Source organism: Pongo abelii, chromosome 11 (assembly GCF_028885655.2).
Source record: "Pongo abelii isolate AG06213 chromosome 11, NHGRI_mPonAbe1-v2.0_pri, whole genome shotgun sequence".
NCBI classification, from domain to species: domain Eukaryota; kingdom Metazoa; phylum Chordata; class Mammalia; order Primates; family Hominidae; genus Pongo; species Pongo abelii.
Genome location: NC_071996.2, coordinates 105,800,579 through 105,817,111, shown reverse-complemented (window position 1 = coordinate 105,817,111; position 16,533 = coordinate 105,800,579). Strand labels below are relative to the sequence as shown.

Genomic DNA, 16,533 nt, shown 5'->3' with positions numbered 1-16,533 from the left:
ATAAATATAGAAGTAGTGTTATTTTTCTGCCCACTAATTTTCTAATAACAAAAAAAGAGAAATCGAAATTTCAACTCACACTCATCACTATTTTCTAATATATTTTATAATATAACTCCTGTTGCATGTATAGTTAAACATTAACTAAAACTAACAAACATGCTGCCGCTTCAGATTCTAACACGCACTTGTTTTTTCTCTTCATTTATAGTATAGGGCTGTAAAAGGAGGCAATACAGAAAGGAATATTTGGTATAAACATCAAAAAAAAAAGTCTGCTTGTCTAAAATAAGTATCAGTGAAAAACTAATGGAGCTCCAAAATTTTAACGTAAATCTTAAACTGCTCTCCTATGGCTTAACAGATCAAATCTGTGACAGCACATTCCAGTTCTGCCCTGAGGTTTAGCCATATCTCTAAGCCCACCTCAGCTTTTCAAATCTAACCAGAAATAGTTTTACAATGGTTTGGAAAAACAAGTGGAGGAAGTGGTATCTCTCACCAAGATATGAAAACTTGTTTTTCTGATTTTACAGAAGCAAAGTAGTGTTATGCTCCTTCTATTGCTTTTTTATCCTTATCATAGGACTACAGGCTCCACGAAGGCAGAAAGAGAACATCTTTTACCTGACTTTAAAAGGCTTGGCACTGAGTAGACACCCAGTAAATGATTGCTGACTGAAAGAATGAATCTAACCTAAGCCTCTCACCAAATATAAGTATATTATATTTTTCTTCTCTATAAGGAAATCTTATATAAACCTTGTATTAAATAAAACCATAGCTCTGGAACTGAAAAAAAATTCTATAGCACAATTTCTGAAATTTAAAATATCTGCTTAGGTATAGAGAAAAACAGAGCAATCAGAACAAAGTCAATACATTTACTGAGGATTTGTATTTTGGCACAAATAGACTCAGTATTCAGATGTATTACTCTCATTAACGAGCATTCAAATGCAATTTCACCAATAATGAAACTATAGATAATAATAATAATCCTTGATGTAAAAAAATTAAGCAACAGTACAATTTGAAGAAAAAATAGGAGTTACCAATTTCTTCACCTAAGAGTTGATTTCTTTCTCATTTCCTCCCTTACCCACTTCCTGTTCTCCAGTCTTCCAAAGCTTGTATTAACTTGGCTCCTACACAATTCCTGCAAGAGCTGCATTTCTTACTCTGGATAAAGCCACAACATAAGTATATGTCGTACAATCTTGAGCTAATATTTATATAGGAAAACTCATGGAAACATTGGAATATATTTATATAATAATACCAAATCAATGGGTAGAACTATAGACTGCCTTTTTGAGAGAAGTTTTCCCTTTTAAACTCCCCTCTGTACTCATTTTAATTTTCTTTATTTGGGTGTGGAGGGAGGGTAGAACATACAATAATTTTGCCCTGGGCAGAACACTGCAGTAGGCAAATATCTCAAAGGAAAGCACAACAAGATATTAGTTATATGTATTTTTAAAACCTGACCAAAAATAGTCAATCTATGGATATTTATACATATATATTACCAGTGCTATCCCCCTGCCCTCCCAAGGACATGAAAGACTATATACAAACTATTTAACAGTAATTTTCTGGTGAAGTCTGAGTTGTCTATATCTATTTTTTTGGTCAGATATTTCTTTGGTAATAAGCATGCGTTGCTATTATAATATGGAAAAAATTCATAGGGAGATCTTATTACAAATAAATAAATAAATAGGTTCAATTCTTCCTTATTCAGAAGCAACAAACAGCTGAATAAGTAATAACAGTATAATTCCTTACTACCAAATTTCTACTCTAAATAACAAAGTTATATCTGAATATGCTGGGAAGAATAGAATTCAGTGAAAGAGCACTTCAAGTAAAAATAGTATAGTATAGGCATACAGATGATCTTTCACTTACAGATGGTTTGATTTATGATTTCTCAACTTTACAGTGGTAGGAAAGCAGTAAACAATCAGTAGAAACCATACTTCATTCCTTTTTTTCACTTTCAGAACAGTGTTCAATAAATCACATGAGATATTCAATCCTTTTTTATAAAGTAGACTTTGTATTGGATGATTTGGCCAACTGTAGGCTAATATAAGTGTTCTGAGCATATTTAAGATAGTTTAGGCTAAGCTATGATGTTCAGTAGGTTAAATGTATTAAATGCATTTTCAACTTACAATATTTCTAACTTATGATTTTTTTTTCTTTTCTTTCATTTTTTTAAAACAGGGTCTCTGGCCAGGCGTGGTGGCTCACACCTGTAATCCCAGCACTTGGGGAGGCTGAGGCAGGTAGATCACGAGGTCAGGAGATCGAGACCATCCTGGCCAACATGGTGAAACCCCGTCTCTACTAAAAATACAAAAAATCAGCTGGGCGTGGTCGTGGGCACCTGTAGTCCCAGCTGCTCTGGAGGCTGAGGCAGGAGAATGGCATGAAGCCGAGAGGCGGAGCTTGCAGTGAGCGGAGATCGCGCCACTGCACTCCAGCCTGGGTGACAGAACGAGACTCCATCTCAAAAATAAATAAATAAATAAATAAAACTGGGTCTCGCTCTATTGCTCAGGTTGGAGTGCAGTGGCATGATCTTGGCTCACTGCAGTCTCGACCTCCTGGGCTCAGGCAATCCTCCCACCTCAGCCTCCTAAATAGCTGGGACTACAGGTGCATGCCACCACAGCCAGCTAATTTCTTTTATTTTTGTAGAGACGGGGTCTCACTATGTTGCCGAGGCTGGTCTCAAACTTCTGAGCTCAGGAGTTTGATTCTCCTGCCTCAGCCTCCTAAAGTGCTGGGATTACAGGGATGAACTACCATGCCCAGCCAATTTATAATCAGTTCATTGGGATGTAATCCCATTGTAAGTCAAGAAACATCTGTACTTGGGAATATTATTTATTTATTTTTTTATTTTTTTATTTTTTGAGATGGAGTCTCGCTCCATCGCCCAGGCTGGAGTGCAGTGGCGGCAATCTCAGCTCACTGCAACCTCTGCCTCCCAGGTTCAAGCGATTCTCCTGCCTCGGCCTACCGAGTAGCTGGGACTACAGGCGCACGCCACCACGCCCAGCTAATTTTTTTTGTATTTTTAGTAGAGACAGGGTTTCACGTGTTGGCCGGAATGGTTTCGATTTCTTGACCTCGTGATCCACCCACCTCGGCCTCCCAAAGTGCTGGGATTACAGCCTTGAGACACTGCATTCGGCCAGGGAATATTTTTTAAATAATCAGGTAAAAAACATAAATTCTGGGCAGGCACAGTGGCTCATGCCTGTAATCCCAGCTCTTTTGGAGGCCAAGGCAGGTGGATCACCTGAGGTCAGGAGTTTGAGACCACCCTGGCCAACATGGTGAAACCTTGTCTCTACTAAAATACAAAAAATTAGACCGGCATGGTGGTGGGCGTCTGTAATCCCAGCTACTTGGGAGGCTGAGGCAGGAGAATCGCTTGAATCCAGGAGGCGGAGGTTGCAGTGAGCCGAGATTATGCCATTGCCCTCCACCCTGGGCAACAGAGTGAGACTCCAAAAAAAAAAAAAAATCCCATAAATTCAAATAGCTACTATATTTATATGCAACAGCAGCATCTATGTACTTAGTTTTTAAAAAGGTAAGTATTACCCTTATTTAGTGGTAACATTAGCTAATGTTTCAGAGTAACAGCTCTGTTTAAATAAAACTTACATCTGATGGCAATCATTCTTTTCAGCCTACATTTGACTTGAAACCTTGCTAAATTATGCAAGCCTTGAAAAGGGAGATTAGGATGGTCTTTTAAGTTCTGTGCTAAGCCAACTTTTTAAAGGCAGTATAATATTTAAGAGCTAAGTGGACACAGACCAATGGTTAATGTGCTAAAGCACTACAGCAAGTGCATCAAGTTGCTGACACAGGCAATACTTTGGAAAATTCTGTATTTAGGAGAAGCAAGATGTCAAGACAAATGAACTGATAAATTATTCAGGAGAAATTATTTATACATGAAGCATCAGCTAGAAAAGATGATCCATGCTAATATACAATGAAACAAAGATATAAGAAACTGATATATTAAAGTTCTCTTCACTAAAGATGTCAGAGAGACTGAAAAAATAATGTCAGGGCTACAATATGACAAGGAAATGTAGCAAGGGATGAGGGTAGAAGAAAGCACAAAGACACAATTATAGCAAAGCTAACTTTGGGGTGTCTATGAGGTGAGGTGTATATTGAAACAAAGTGAGAAAGCAAACGTATTAAAGAGATGCTCCAGGCTGGGCGCTGTGGCTCACATCTGTAATCCTAGCACTTTGGGAGGCTGAGGCGGGCGGATCACCTGAGGTTGGGAGTTCAAGACCAGCCTGAGTCAACATGGAGAAACCCCATCTCTACTAAAAATACAAAATTAGCTGGGCGTGGTGGTGCATGCCTGTAATCCCAGCTACTCGGGAGGCTGAGGCAGGAGAATTGCTTGAACCCGGGAGGCGGAGGTTGCAGTGAGCTGAGATCGCGCCATCGCACTCCAGCCTGAGCAGCAAGAGCTAAACTCCGTCTCAAAAAAAAAAAAAAAAAAAAAGATGCTCTGAACAACTAGTAAAAATATGCATGAAAGGTGAGGAAGACCACAGTTACGACAAAGAATATAACTACATAGCTCTGAAACACGAGCAAAGGCTGATCCCCACAATGTATTTTTTTCTTCCTACCTAGTAACAGAACCCAATATTATTTAAGGCAGCCATGCAAGCAGGAAACAACAACATCAACAACTATATTCCCAGCCTCTTTTGGAGCTAAGTGTGGACTAGGTTCTGGGAAACAAACAAGCATAGGAGTGGGACTTCTGGAGACAGAAAGGGACAGTTCCTATTACCTTCCCTTACTTTTCCCTGCTGACTGGCATGATGGACAATGAGGTGACTTTGAAAATGAAAGCCAGCCAGGTGCGCTGGCTCATGCCTGTCACCCCAGCACTTTGGGAGGCGGAGGTGGGCGGATCACCTAAGGTCAGGAGATCGAGACCATCTTGGCCAACATGATGAAACCCCATCTCTACTAAAAATACAAAAATTAGCTGGACACATGCCTGTAATACTTGGGAGGCTGAGGCAGGAGAATTGCTTGAACCAGGGAGGCAGAGGTTGCAGTGAACTGAGATTGCACCATTGCACTCCAGCCTGGGGAACAGAGTGAGACTCATCTCAAAAAATCAAAAAACAACAACAACAAAACTCATGTACCTCATAAATATATACACTACTATGTACCCACAAAAATTAAAAATTAAAAAAATTAATGATGCATTGTAGTTCACTTAAACAAAATTAATACAAGGAAAATATAATATAGCCTAGCTAAGAGGTTCTTAACCTAAGGTCCATAAATGGGCTTTATAAAGTCTGAAAATGCCCTAGAATCAAAAGAACATTTTTTTCTTTTATTTATTTACTTTTCTGAGATGGAGTTTCGCTCTTGTTGATTCTCCTGCCTCAGCCTCCCGAGCACCTGGGATTACAGGCACCTGCCACCAGGCCTGGCTAATTTTTTTTTTTTTTTGATATTTTTAGTAGAGATGAGGTTTCACCATGTTGGCCAGGCTGGTCTCGAACTCCTGACCTCACGTGATCCACCTGCCTTGGCCTCCCAAAGTGTTGGGATTACAGGCGTGAGCCACCGCGCCTAGCCTTATTTATTTTTCAGACACAGTCTTGGTCTGTTACCCAGGCTGGAGTGCAGTGGCCAGATCTTGGCTCACTGTAACCTCCGCCCCCCAGGCTCAAACAATCTTTTCACCTTACCTTCCTGAGATGCATGCTACTATGCCTGGCTATTGTAGACACAGGGTTTCACCATGTTGCTCTCTGCCCGTCTCAGCCTCCCAAAGTGTTGGGATTTCAGGTGTGAGCCATGGTACCTGGCCTCTTTTATTTTAAACTCAGGGGTACATGTGCAAGTTTGTTATCTGGGTTTATAGTATGATGCTGAGGTCTGAGGTACAAATGATCCTGTTATTCATGTAATGAGCATAGTACCCAACAGGTAGTTGTGTTTTGTTTTGTTTTGTTTTGTTTTTTTTTGAGACAGAGTCTTGCTCTGTCGCCCAGGCTGGAGTGCAGTGGCGCGATCTCGGCTCACTGCAAGCTCCGCCTACTGGGTTCATGCCATTCTCCTGCCTCAGCCTCCCGAGTAGCTGGGACTACAGGCGCCCACCACCACACCCGGCTAATTTTTTGTATTTTTAGTAGAGATAGGGTTTCACTGTGTTAGCCAGGATGGTCTTGATCTCCTGACCTCGTGATCCGCCCGCCTCAGCCCCTCAAAGTGCTGGGATTACAGGCATGAGCCACCGCGTCCGGCCCCGACAGTTAGTTTTTTAGCTCTTGCCCCTCTCCCTCTCTCCCCACTCTAGTAGTCCCTAGTTTCTACTGCTGTCATCTTCATGTCCATGAGTACCCGATGTTTATGTCCCACTTATAAAGTGAGAAAATGTGGTATTTGGTTTTCTGTTCCTGCTTAGCATAACCTACTCCAGCTCCATCCATGTTGCTGCAAAGGATATGATTTCATTCATTTTTATGGCTGTGTAGTATTCGATGGTGTATATGTAACACATTTTTTCTTTTTTCTTTTTGAGATGGAGTTTCACTCTTGCTGCCCAGGCTGGAGTGCAATGGCACAATCTTGGCTCACCGCAACCTCTGCCTCCCGGGTTCAAGAGATTCTCCTGCCTCAGCCTCCCGAGTAGCTGGGATTACAGGCATGCACCACCACCCCCGGCTAATTTTGTATTTTTAGTAGAGATGGGGTTTCTCCATGTTGACTCAGGCTGGTCTTGAACTCCCAACCTCAGGTGATCTGCCCACCTCAGCCTCCCAAAGTGCTGGGATTACAGGCGTAATCCACCACGACCGGCCATTTAACACATTTTTTTATATCCAGTCCACTACTGATGGGCAAGTAGGTTGATTCCATATCTTTGCTATTGTGGATAGTGCTGTGAAAAACAGAAGACCTGTGTCTTTCTGGTAGAATTATTTGTTTTCTTTTGGATATATACCCAGTAATGGGATTGCTGGGTCAAATGGTAGTTCTGTTTAAAGTTCTTTGAGGAATCTCCAAACTACTTTCCACAGTGGCTGAACTAATTTATACTCCCACCAATAATGTATAAGTGTTCCCCTTTCTCCAGGCTCAACAGCATCCGTTGTTTTTTGACTTTTCATTAACAGCCATTCCGACTGTTGTAAGATGGTATATATCATTGTGGTTTTGATTTGCATTTCTCTGATGATTAGTGATATGGAGCATTTTTTCATATATTTGTTGGCTGCTTGTATGTCATCTTTTGGGAAGTGTCTATTCATGTCATTTGTCCACTTTTCAATTTGGCTATTTGTTTTTTGCTTGTTCAATTGTTTAAATTCCTTATACACTCTGGATATTAGACCTTTGTTGGATGTGCAGTTTGCAAATATTTTCTCTCATTTGTAGGTTGTTTACTCCGTGGATAGTATCTTTGGAAAAGAACATTTTCTAAGTATGCTTGCATGTATATCTTGGAGGAAGAATGTTCAGAGTATGAAAAGGAATTCATTTTTCTTTTTTTTTTTGAGACAGTGTCTCACTGTCACCCAGGCTGAAGTGCAGTGGCATGATCATAGCTCATTGCAATCTAGAATTCCTAGGCTCAAGCTATCCTCCCACCTCAGCCTCCTGAGTAGGTGGGACCACAGGTGTGTGCCACCACCTCCAGCTGATTAAAACTTTTTTGTAGAGATGGGGGTCTGACTATGTTGTCTAGGCTGGTTTTGAACCCTTGGGCTCAAGCAGTCCTCCTGCCTCGGCCTCCCAAAGTGTTGGGATTATAGATGTGAGTCACTGCACCCAACTCAGAAATTATTAATGGACAAGAATTTCTTTTTTTTTTTTTTTTTTTTGAGAGGGAGTCTCACTCTGTCACCCAGGCTGGAGTGCAGTGGCATGACCTCGGCTCATTGCAAACTCTGCCTCCCAGGTTCAAACGATTCTCCTGCCTCAGCCTCCTCAGTAGCTGGGAATACAGGAGCATGCCACCATGCCTGGCTAATTTTTTGTATTTTTAGTATAGACGGGGTTTCACCATATTGGTCAGGCTGGTCTCAAACTTCTGACCTTGTGATCCGCCCGCCTCGGCCTCCCAAAGTGCTGGGATTACAGGCGTTAGCCACCGTGCCCAGCCAAGAATTAAATTCTTAATGACCCCTGTAAGTCTTGAAGTTCTTTTTCTTTGTTTTTTTTTTTTTTGTTTTTTGAGACAGGGTCTCACTCTGTCACTCAGGCTGGAGTGCAGTGGGGTGAACACAGCTCACTACAGCCTAGACCTCCTGGACTCAAGCAGTCCTCCCACCTCAGCCATCCAAGTAGCTCAGATTATGTGCGCATGTCACCACATCTGGCTAACTTTTTTATATTTTGTAGAGAAAGGGTCCCACTTTGTTGCCCATGCTGGTCTCAAACTCCTGTGCTCAAGTGATCCTTGAGATCCACTTTGCCTTTCAAAGTGTTGGGAGTACAGCCATGAGTCACCATGCCAGCCAAAGTTCTTTCTCTTATTCTTCCTGTTATATTTCTTTTTTCTTTAAAATTAATTTATTTGTTTCTTACCACAAAGTACAGGGAAGAGAATGCAATGGCTGTAATCCCTTGGTTGCATATCTTCCTAGCCTACACACATCCATAAATACCCTGTACAACACCAGGCTCATACTGTCCCCACAGGCATTTTCACACATCCTAACAGCTGCAGAGTACAGTATATGACGAGGTAGGAAATATAAACAGATTCCCCATTCACAAGGTAGGGAACCTCTTCAATTAGTGTTCCAGTTCACATTTGCTTTTTTTTTTTTTTTCTGAGACAGAGTCTAGCTGTTAGCCAGGCTGGAATACAGTGGTGTGATTTCAGCTAACTAGAACCTTCACCTCCCAGGCTCAAACAATCCTCCCAGCTCAGCCTCCCAAGTAGCTGGGACTACAGGTGCATGCCACCATGTCCAGCTAATGTTTATATTTTTTGTAGAGACAGGGTTTCACCATGTTACCCAGGCTGGTCTCAAACTCCTGAGCTCAAGCAATCCACCTGCCTTGGTCTCCCAAAGTGTTAGAGTTACAGGCATGAGCCATCGCGCCCAGGCTGCCAATATTCCAACTGAAGTAGCAGGTTGTTTTTACTAATGATTTTATGAAACCCTCTTGCAAACAAGTACATCATAGACAAATTATGTCTGCACAACTCTTAAGAGTTGTTTAAAGTAACCTAATAGAAAGACAGTGACTAAGATTCATCTCTTATCTCCAGCTTTGTTAAGTCCCAGCTGCCTAGGGCACCTGGACTGCTGCCTCTGGGTCCCCTACATCCCCATGGCAACAATGGAGGACGGGCAGGCCAGGACAAGCATGAGGAATAAACAGTCTTTATTGGACTCAGACTAGGAGTCTGTGGGCCTTGAGGAACTTCGTGTATTTGTCAATGTTCTTCTCTATGTTCTTTTCGGCCTTTTCCCATTGCCTCATGAGCTGTTTTTCTTCTGGTAATAGATCTTCTGATAATAGACCTTCCTCTTCTCCCCCATGTTGGCTGTCATTGCCTGGTATTTCCAGTCAACCTTGTGAGCCCAGTGCCCCAGGTAGGCAAACTTTCTTCAAGGCTTCAGACGTACAACCTTGAGGGTGGCAGAAACCACCATCTGCTTTTTCTTGTCATATGGCAGGGGGATTCCATCAAACACCTTGAGGTGATCTAGGGCAGCCTAGCCTTGCTTGGTCTTGTGGGGCAGCCTACTGCAGGTGGTCTGCCAAAAGATGTGGCTGGGGACCCATAAATGGTAGGGTCCTTGGGAAGCGTTGGTGTTTGTCTGCTTGCAGAGGAAGGCTAGATACTTTAACTTGTTTCTGTAGAAACTGCCAGAAATGTTGATGTCCTCACAGGACATGACCACTACTTTCTCTGCTGGGTCATGATAGCCTCCAGGTAGCCCAGGAGTTTTACTCAGCTATCAAGCACCAGGACTGCCCCTCTGCCATCTTGGCAGCTGCATGGGAAAGCTCTTTCTGTTACATTTCAAATGCATTTCATGCTGAATCTTTCAAACAACTGACTAATAATAAATCTCCGATAATATAAATTATACTTTTACTTTGAAGATATAATTAAAATTTCCTGTTGTGAATTTTGAACCCACATGAGTGTCAATTTCATCTATTGACTATCTTACCTCCTCGTGGTAATTCTGTGTGGAGATAAGCCAGTCCTCTAGTAACAGAATGAGCAAGACGGCAAGAGCTTACCCAGTCACTTGTGTGGAGACTTAAATACTTGCATAAAGATCCCTATATAGAGGAAAAAATGCAAAAAAAAAAAAAAAAAAAAAAAAGGGTAGAAAAAGGGTAGAATTAACTCACTTTAACATGAAGAGTAAATTAGCATCCTTATAAAGAATTTGCAAATAGGCTAGGATTCCATGAAGATCTAACGAACTACTACATTTCAGAATCTTGAAAGAGTTAGTATGACATTTCTGTATGTAGAGAGGAGAGGAAGGGATGGAAAGGGGAATTTAAACATTATCAATTTTTATGTCTCCAATATTAAAAATTATGAATGATTATTTCCTTTTAAACAATTCTTTGATCAAATTAAGATAGAAAAGTGTATCATTCACCAGTATGAATACAAATTATATTGTTATGGTTAATAAGTAGAAAACAAAAGGATTTTGTAAATATATTCATGTATGTATTGGTGCCACTCAAAGTGCTTATCTACAAACTATTACCAGTTGCTGATGAGAAAAGAATGTTGCATCAGAATGAATGTCAATCAAAGTACTGCTTCTTTCATTGAAAAATTTGTTATCAAAAAATTAAATAAAAAAGAGAAAAACAGAAAGAGGAGACAGCGAAACAAACAGTATAATTAGTTGATTCACATTCTGGTGTGAGATCCTTATTTCATTGCAGACCATTAATAATCCAGTTTGTGAGTCAGCAATGCTCTATCTGTAATACAGTGGTCATCTCTGAAGTCTGATTAACAACTAATATAAATGTCAGTTTATTTTTTTTTATTTTTTGAGATTGCATCTTGCTCTGTCGCCCAGGCTGGAGTACAGCTGTACAATCTCAGCTCCCTGCAACCTCCGCCTACCGGGTTCAAGCAATTCTCATGCCTCAGCCTCCCAAGTAGCTGGAATTACATATGTGCGCCATCACACCCGGCTAATTTTTGTATTTTTAGTAGAGACGGGAGTTTTGCCATGTTGGCAAGGCTGGTCCTGAACTCCTGGCCTCAAGTGATCTACCTGCCTTAGCCTCCAAAAGTGCTGGGATTACAGGCATGAGCCACCGCACCTGGCCTCAGTTTATTTTTTATGAAGAACTTACATTGGGATAATACTCCATCACAAGCAAATATTCCATGCGTCCATCTGCAGTGACTCTCTCATCTCCAACTATAAAGCGGGCAATGTTGTCATGTTCCATCAAAGGCACTCTGTAAATGTTCTTTTCGTTGATAAAATTCTGACGGTTTGCAAAGGAAAACACTTTTACAGCAACTGGACGCTCATCCAAGGAGCCTTTATATACTGCTCCATATCGACCTCGGCCAATCAGCTGCAAGTGTTTTAAAGAAAGCAAGGTATTAATATCACAATTGAACAATCAAATTTACTAAATAATAAAGTACAAATTTAAACAGAATGCTACAGCTCTCTGTTGCTTACAGTTTATTCCATTATCAAGAAATTAATAAATTCTGTTCTAGTATGGCTGATGAAGCTCCTACCAGACCCAGCCTGCCCATAGAGAACATTTATAAATGCTGGACAAAATTTAAAAAAAAAAAAAAAGATCTAAAGGCAGATAGATCTTGAGAGGCATTAAGGCTTTGAGAAAAAAGTGGCATGGGGCAAGCTACCCATTTTTATGACTTTTAGCCTGAGGGCAGGCTGAAATCAGCACTGTGCAGTGGAACTAAAATTGCTAAAGAAAATCATTCTAGGCTGGGTGTGGTGGCTCACGCCTGTAATCCCAGCACTTTGGGAGGCTGAGGTGGGCAGATACTTGAGGTCAGGAGTTCGAGACCAGCCTGGCCAAAGTGGTGAAACCCTGTCTCTACTAAAAATACAAAAATTAGCCGGGTATCATGGCACACGCCTATAATCCTAGCTACTCAGGAGGCTGAGGCAGGAGAATCACTTGAACCCGGGAAACGGAGGTTGCAGTGAGCTGAGACCACGCCACTGCACTCCAGCCTGGGCGAAAGAGCAAGACTGTCTCAATTAAAAAAAAAAAAAAAAAAAAAAAAAAGATGCCAGGCGCGGTGGCTCACGCCTGTAATCCCAGCACTTTGGGAGGCCAAGGTGGGTGGATCATGAGGTCAGGAGATCGAGACCATCCTGGCTAACACGGTAAAACCCCGTCTCTACTAAAAAAATACAAAAAAAAAAAAAAAAAAACAGTCAGGCGTGGTGGTGGGCACCTGTAGTCCCACTTACTCAGGAGGCTGAGGCAGGAGAATGGCGTGAACCTGAGAGGCAGAGCTTGCAGTGAGCCGAGATCGCGCCACTGCACTCCAGCCTGGGTGACCGAGTGAGACTCCTTCTCAAAAAAAAAAAAAAGAAAAGAAAAAAGAACAGAAAATTGTTCTGGCCTTGGGAAACTCAGGACATATTTTGGACAGTCACAGTTGCTAGAAAGTGAGGGGAGAACCCTACAAAGGAGAAATTCAGAGAGAGGGAAACCCAATGAATATACAAGAGAGTTTCCAGCTAAAGATAAAATAACTGAGGCCGGGCTTGGTGGCTCACGCCTGTAATCCCAGCACTTTGGGAGGCTGAGGCGGGTGGATCACAAGGTCAGGAGTTTGAGACCAGCCTGGCCAACACAGTGAAACCCCGTCTCTACTAGAAATACAAAAATTAGCTGGGCGTGGTGGCACACGCCTGTAGTCACTTTTGTAGAGACTTAAATACTTGCATGAAGATCCCTATATAGAGGCTGAGGCTGGAGAATCACTTGAAACCGGGAGGCAGAGGTTGCGGTGACCCCAGACCGTGCCTTGCACTCCAGCCTGGATGACAGAGTAAGACTCCATCTCAAAAAAAAAAAAAAAAAAAAAAAGATAAAATAACTGAACTGAGATTTGAACTTCTGCCCCAGACAGGTTTGTGGTATGTGTTCAACCAAGTTTATTGCTTACTAAAACAACAACAACAACAAAATCTTTTTTTTTTTTATTGAGACAGTCTTGCTCTTTCGCTCAGGCTGGAGTGCAGTGGCACGGTCTCAGCTCACTGCAACCTCCGTTTCCCGGGATCAAGTGATTCTCCTGCCTCAGCCTCCTGGGTAGCTAGGATTACAGGCGTGTGCCATGATACCCAGCTAATTTTTGAGTCCAGTGTTCCACAGTACAATATTCACAATATCCGGAATACAAAAAAATTACTCAACACACAAAGAACCAGCAAAATGTAACCCATTCTCGTTATTTTTGGCTTCTGGGGATTGCTTTTACTTTTTATTAAAACAGGTTAGGGATTTACCATCATTTATTTAAGGATATATGTTGTGTTTCATACACTGTTTCCAAGTCAAAATTATACAAAGTGTCCTTTAAAAAGGTTATATCAATATATAGTTAATTCAGCAATGTTTGGAAGTGTTTCTATCACTTAATCATGGCTAAAATCCCATGGGTTAACTAGTATTTCTTTCAGCCTTGTAAACTGGACATCTTACTGTACATTTCTTAGCCACACTTACTTCTTTTGTGAATTGGCAGTTAATATCTTTTGTCCTTTTTTTTTTTTTTTTTGAGACAGTGTCTCTGTCACCTAGGCTAACCACAACCTCTACCTCCTGGGCTCAAGTGATCCTTCAGCCTCAGCCTCCCGAGTAGCTGAGACTACAGGCATGTGCCACCACACCCAGCTAATTTTTGTATTTTTTACAAAATAAATGAGGTTTCACCATGTTGCCCATGACTTGTCTTGAACTCCTGGGCTCAAGCAATCCACCCACTTTGGCCTCCCAAAAGAGCTGGGATTACAGGTGTGAGTCACAGCACTCAGCCTTTTTGTCCATTTGCTATAGAATGTTTCTTTCATCTTGATTTATATCAGTTCTTTATCAAGTCTTCCCTTATATGTTGAAATGTTGAAATTTATTTTTCAAATTTGGCTTTTATCTTTGTTTATGGTATGTCTCTCCCAAAACAGAAAGTTCTTATAATTTTTTATATAGTCAAATCTATCATATCTATTATTTAATAGTCTCTGGTTTGGGGACCATAGTTTTCAAGTCACTCAATAAATATAGAAACACTCATCATGGTAACACTTTTAATGTAGCTTCTGAGATATCATCAAATGAAACTTAAATTCTATATATAAGAGCCTTATGTATCTATAAAAATATGTAATATATGCAGACAAGGAGTATTTATTTGTTGTCTATTATGGATCCCTTGTGGCACACTCTTCTCAAACTTTCATGTCTTTATTCTCATACCCTGTACAAATCTGTACTCAAAGGTCAACCTCTTTCTAAATATATTTTCTTTTTCTTTTTTATTTTTTGAGACGGATTCTTGCTCTGTCACCTAGAGTGCAGTGGCGTGATCTTGGCTCATTGCCATTGCAACCTCCACCTTCTGGGTTCAAGCAATTCGCTAGCCTCAGCCTCCCAAGCAGCTGTGACTACAGGCAGGAGCCACCACTCCCAGTTAATTTTTGTATTTTAGTAGAGATAGGGTTTCACCATGTTGGCCAGGCTGGTCTTGAACTCCTGACCTCAAGTGATCCCCCTGCCTCGCCCTCCCAAAGTGATGGGATTACAGACGTGAGCCATTGCACTTGGCCATATTTTCTTTTTCTTTCTTTTTTTTTTTTTTGTGGCAGAGTTTCGCTCTTGTTGCCCAGGCTAGAGTGCAATGGTGCGATCTCGGCTCACCGCAACCTCCACCTCCCGGGTTCAAGCAATTCTCCTGCTTCAGCCTCCTGAGTAGCTGGGATTACAGGCATGTACCACCATGCCTGGCTAATTTTGTATTTTTAGCAGAGACGGGGTTTCTTCATGTTGGTCAGGCTGGTCTTGAACTCCCGACCTCAGGTGATCCACCAGCTTCAGCCTCCCAAAGTACTGGGATTACAGGCATGAGCCACTGCGCCTGGCCCGTATTTTCTTTAATAACCCCCTTTTCATCACTTTCTTATCCACTGTACTTTTCTTCGTAGCACTTACTACTACTTGCAATTATATTATACATTCCTGTACCTGTTTGTAGACTCCCCAACTCAAATAGAAGCCCCAGAGGACATATCTGTATTGTTCACCTATGTTCCCAGTGCCTAGAATAGGCCTTGACAAAAAATTGTAATTTAGTAAATAAGGGTTAAATAAATGAATGAATGTCTTAATGATTGAATGAAGTCACTGTTCCAGGTCTAGTATCACAGTAGAAACAACAGTCCATAATCTAACGGCAAACTTACCTCCAACAGTTTCAGATTATCTAGGTCAAGAGAGGGTTCGGATGCTGCTGCCTCCATCATGTTCATACTGTGAAGACCTTGTTTACGGTCTCCTATAGGAACAGGAAACAGGTTACTAATATATGGTTTTCTTAAAATGAATATCTTTTTACACTTTTTATAATATTACACTTAAAAAGAAGAGCTGCAGAAAGATTAGCAGCAAGATTTATGCCTAATGTCAATAGGAGTAAAGCTATTTACTAAACTAGGTAACACCTATAAATGAAGATGAATGCAGAATAGCATGAAAGCCAAATTCTGGGAGACACTTCCATGATGACTTACTTTAAAAGTTTAAAACCTTAAGCAATATTATAAAAACTTTAAAGAAGATTGTATAGAAGTTATTCAAATGAATCAATGAATGCTGATTTCCTAAACAATTCATCAAACCTAAAGTATATTAGAACCAACTTGACATTTGATGATACTGAGGAATTACTGTTATTTTTTCAGATGTGAAAATGGTATTATGGATATGTGTTCTTAAAGCTCCTGTATTGGCCAGGCGCAGTGGCTCACGCCTGTAATCCCAGCACTTTGGGAGGCCGAGGTGGGCGGATCATGAGGTCAGGAGATCGAGACCATCCTGGCTAACACAGTGAAACTCCATCTCTACTAAAAATAAAAAAAATTAGCCAGGCGAGGAGGTGGGCGCCTGTAGTCCCAGCTACTCAGGAGGCTGAGGCAGGAGAATGGCGTGAACCCCAGGGGGCGGAGCCTGCAGTGAGCCGAGATCACGCCACTGCACTCCAACCTGGGCAACAGCGAGATTCCATCTCAAAATAAAATAAAATAAAATAAAATAAAGCTCTTGTAAAGATAATATTTATAGATATATAATATCTAATTAAATATTTATAGATATATGATATCTGTGATTTGCTTCAAAATAATCCAGTGGCATGGAAAGGGGTAGTGACTGATAATTTAAATGAAACAATACTGTCCATACGTGATACTACTGAGGCTG

At 41.1% G+C, this 16,533-nt stretch overlaps 1 protein-coding gene and 1 pseudogene across 2 annotated transcripts in view; both read right to left on the bottom strand.

The window, feature by feature from the left end:
• BMPR2 (bone morphogenetic protein receptor type 2) overlaps nucleotides 1-16,533 on the bottom strand; it is a 195,677-nt gene that overhangs the window by 36,048 nt on the left and 143,096 nt on the right. For both annotated transcript variants that reach the window (XM_002812753.6, XM_063712969.1), the window contains exons 5-7: nucleotides 15,519-15,610; nucleotides 11,407-11,637; nucleotides 10,239-10,353 (exon numbers count right to left, since the gene is read on the bottom strand). In XM_002812753.6, the coding sequence (XP_002812799.1) occupies nucleotides 10,239-10,353; nucleotides 11,407-11,637; nucleotides 15,519-15,610 (438 nt within the window). The remainder of the gene's footprint in view (nucleotides 1-10,238; nucleotides 10,354-11,406; nucleotides 11,638-15,518; nucleotides 15,611-16,533) is intronic.
• LOC129057853 (large ribosomal subunit protein uL13-like) lies at nucleotides 5,517-10,216 on the bottom strand (annotated as a pseudogene).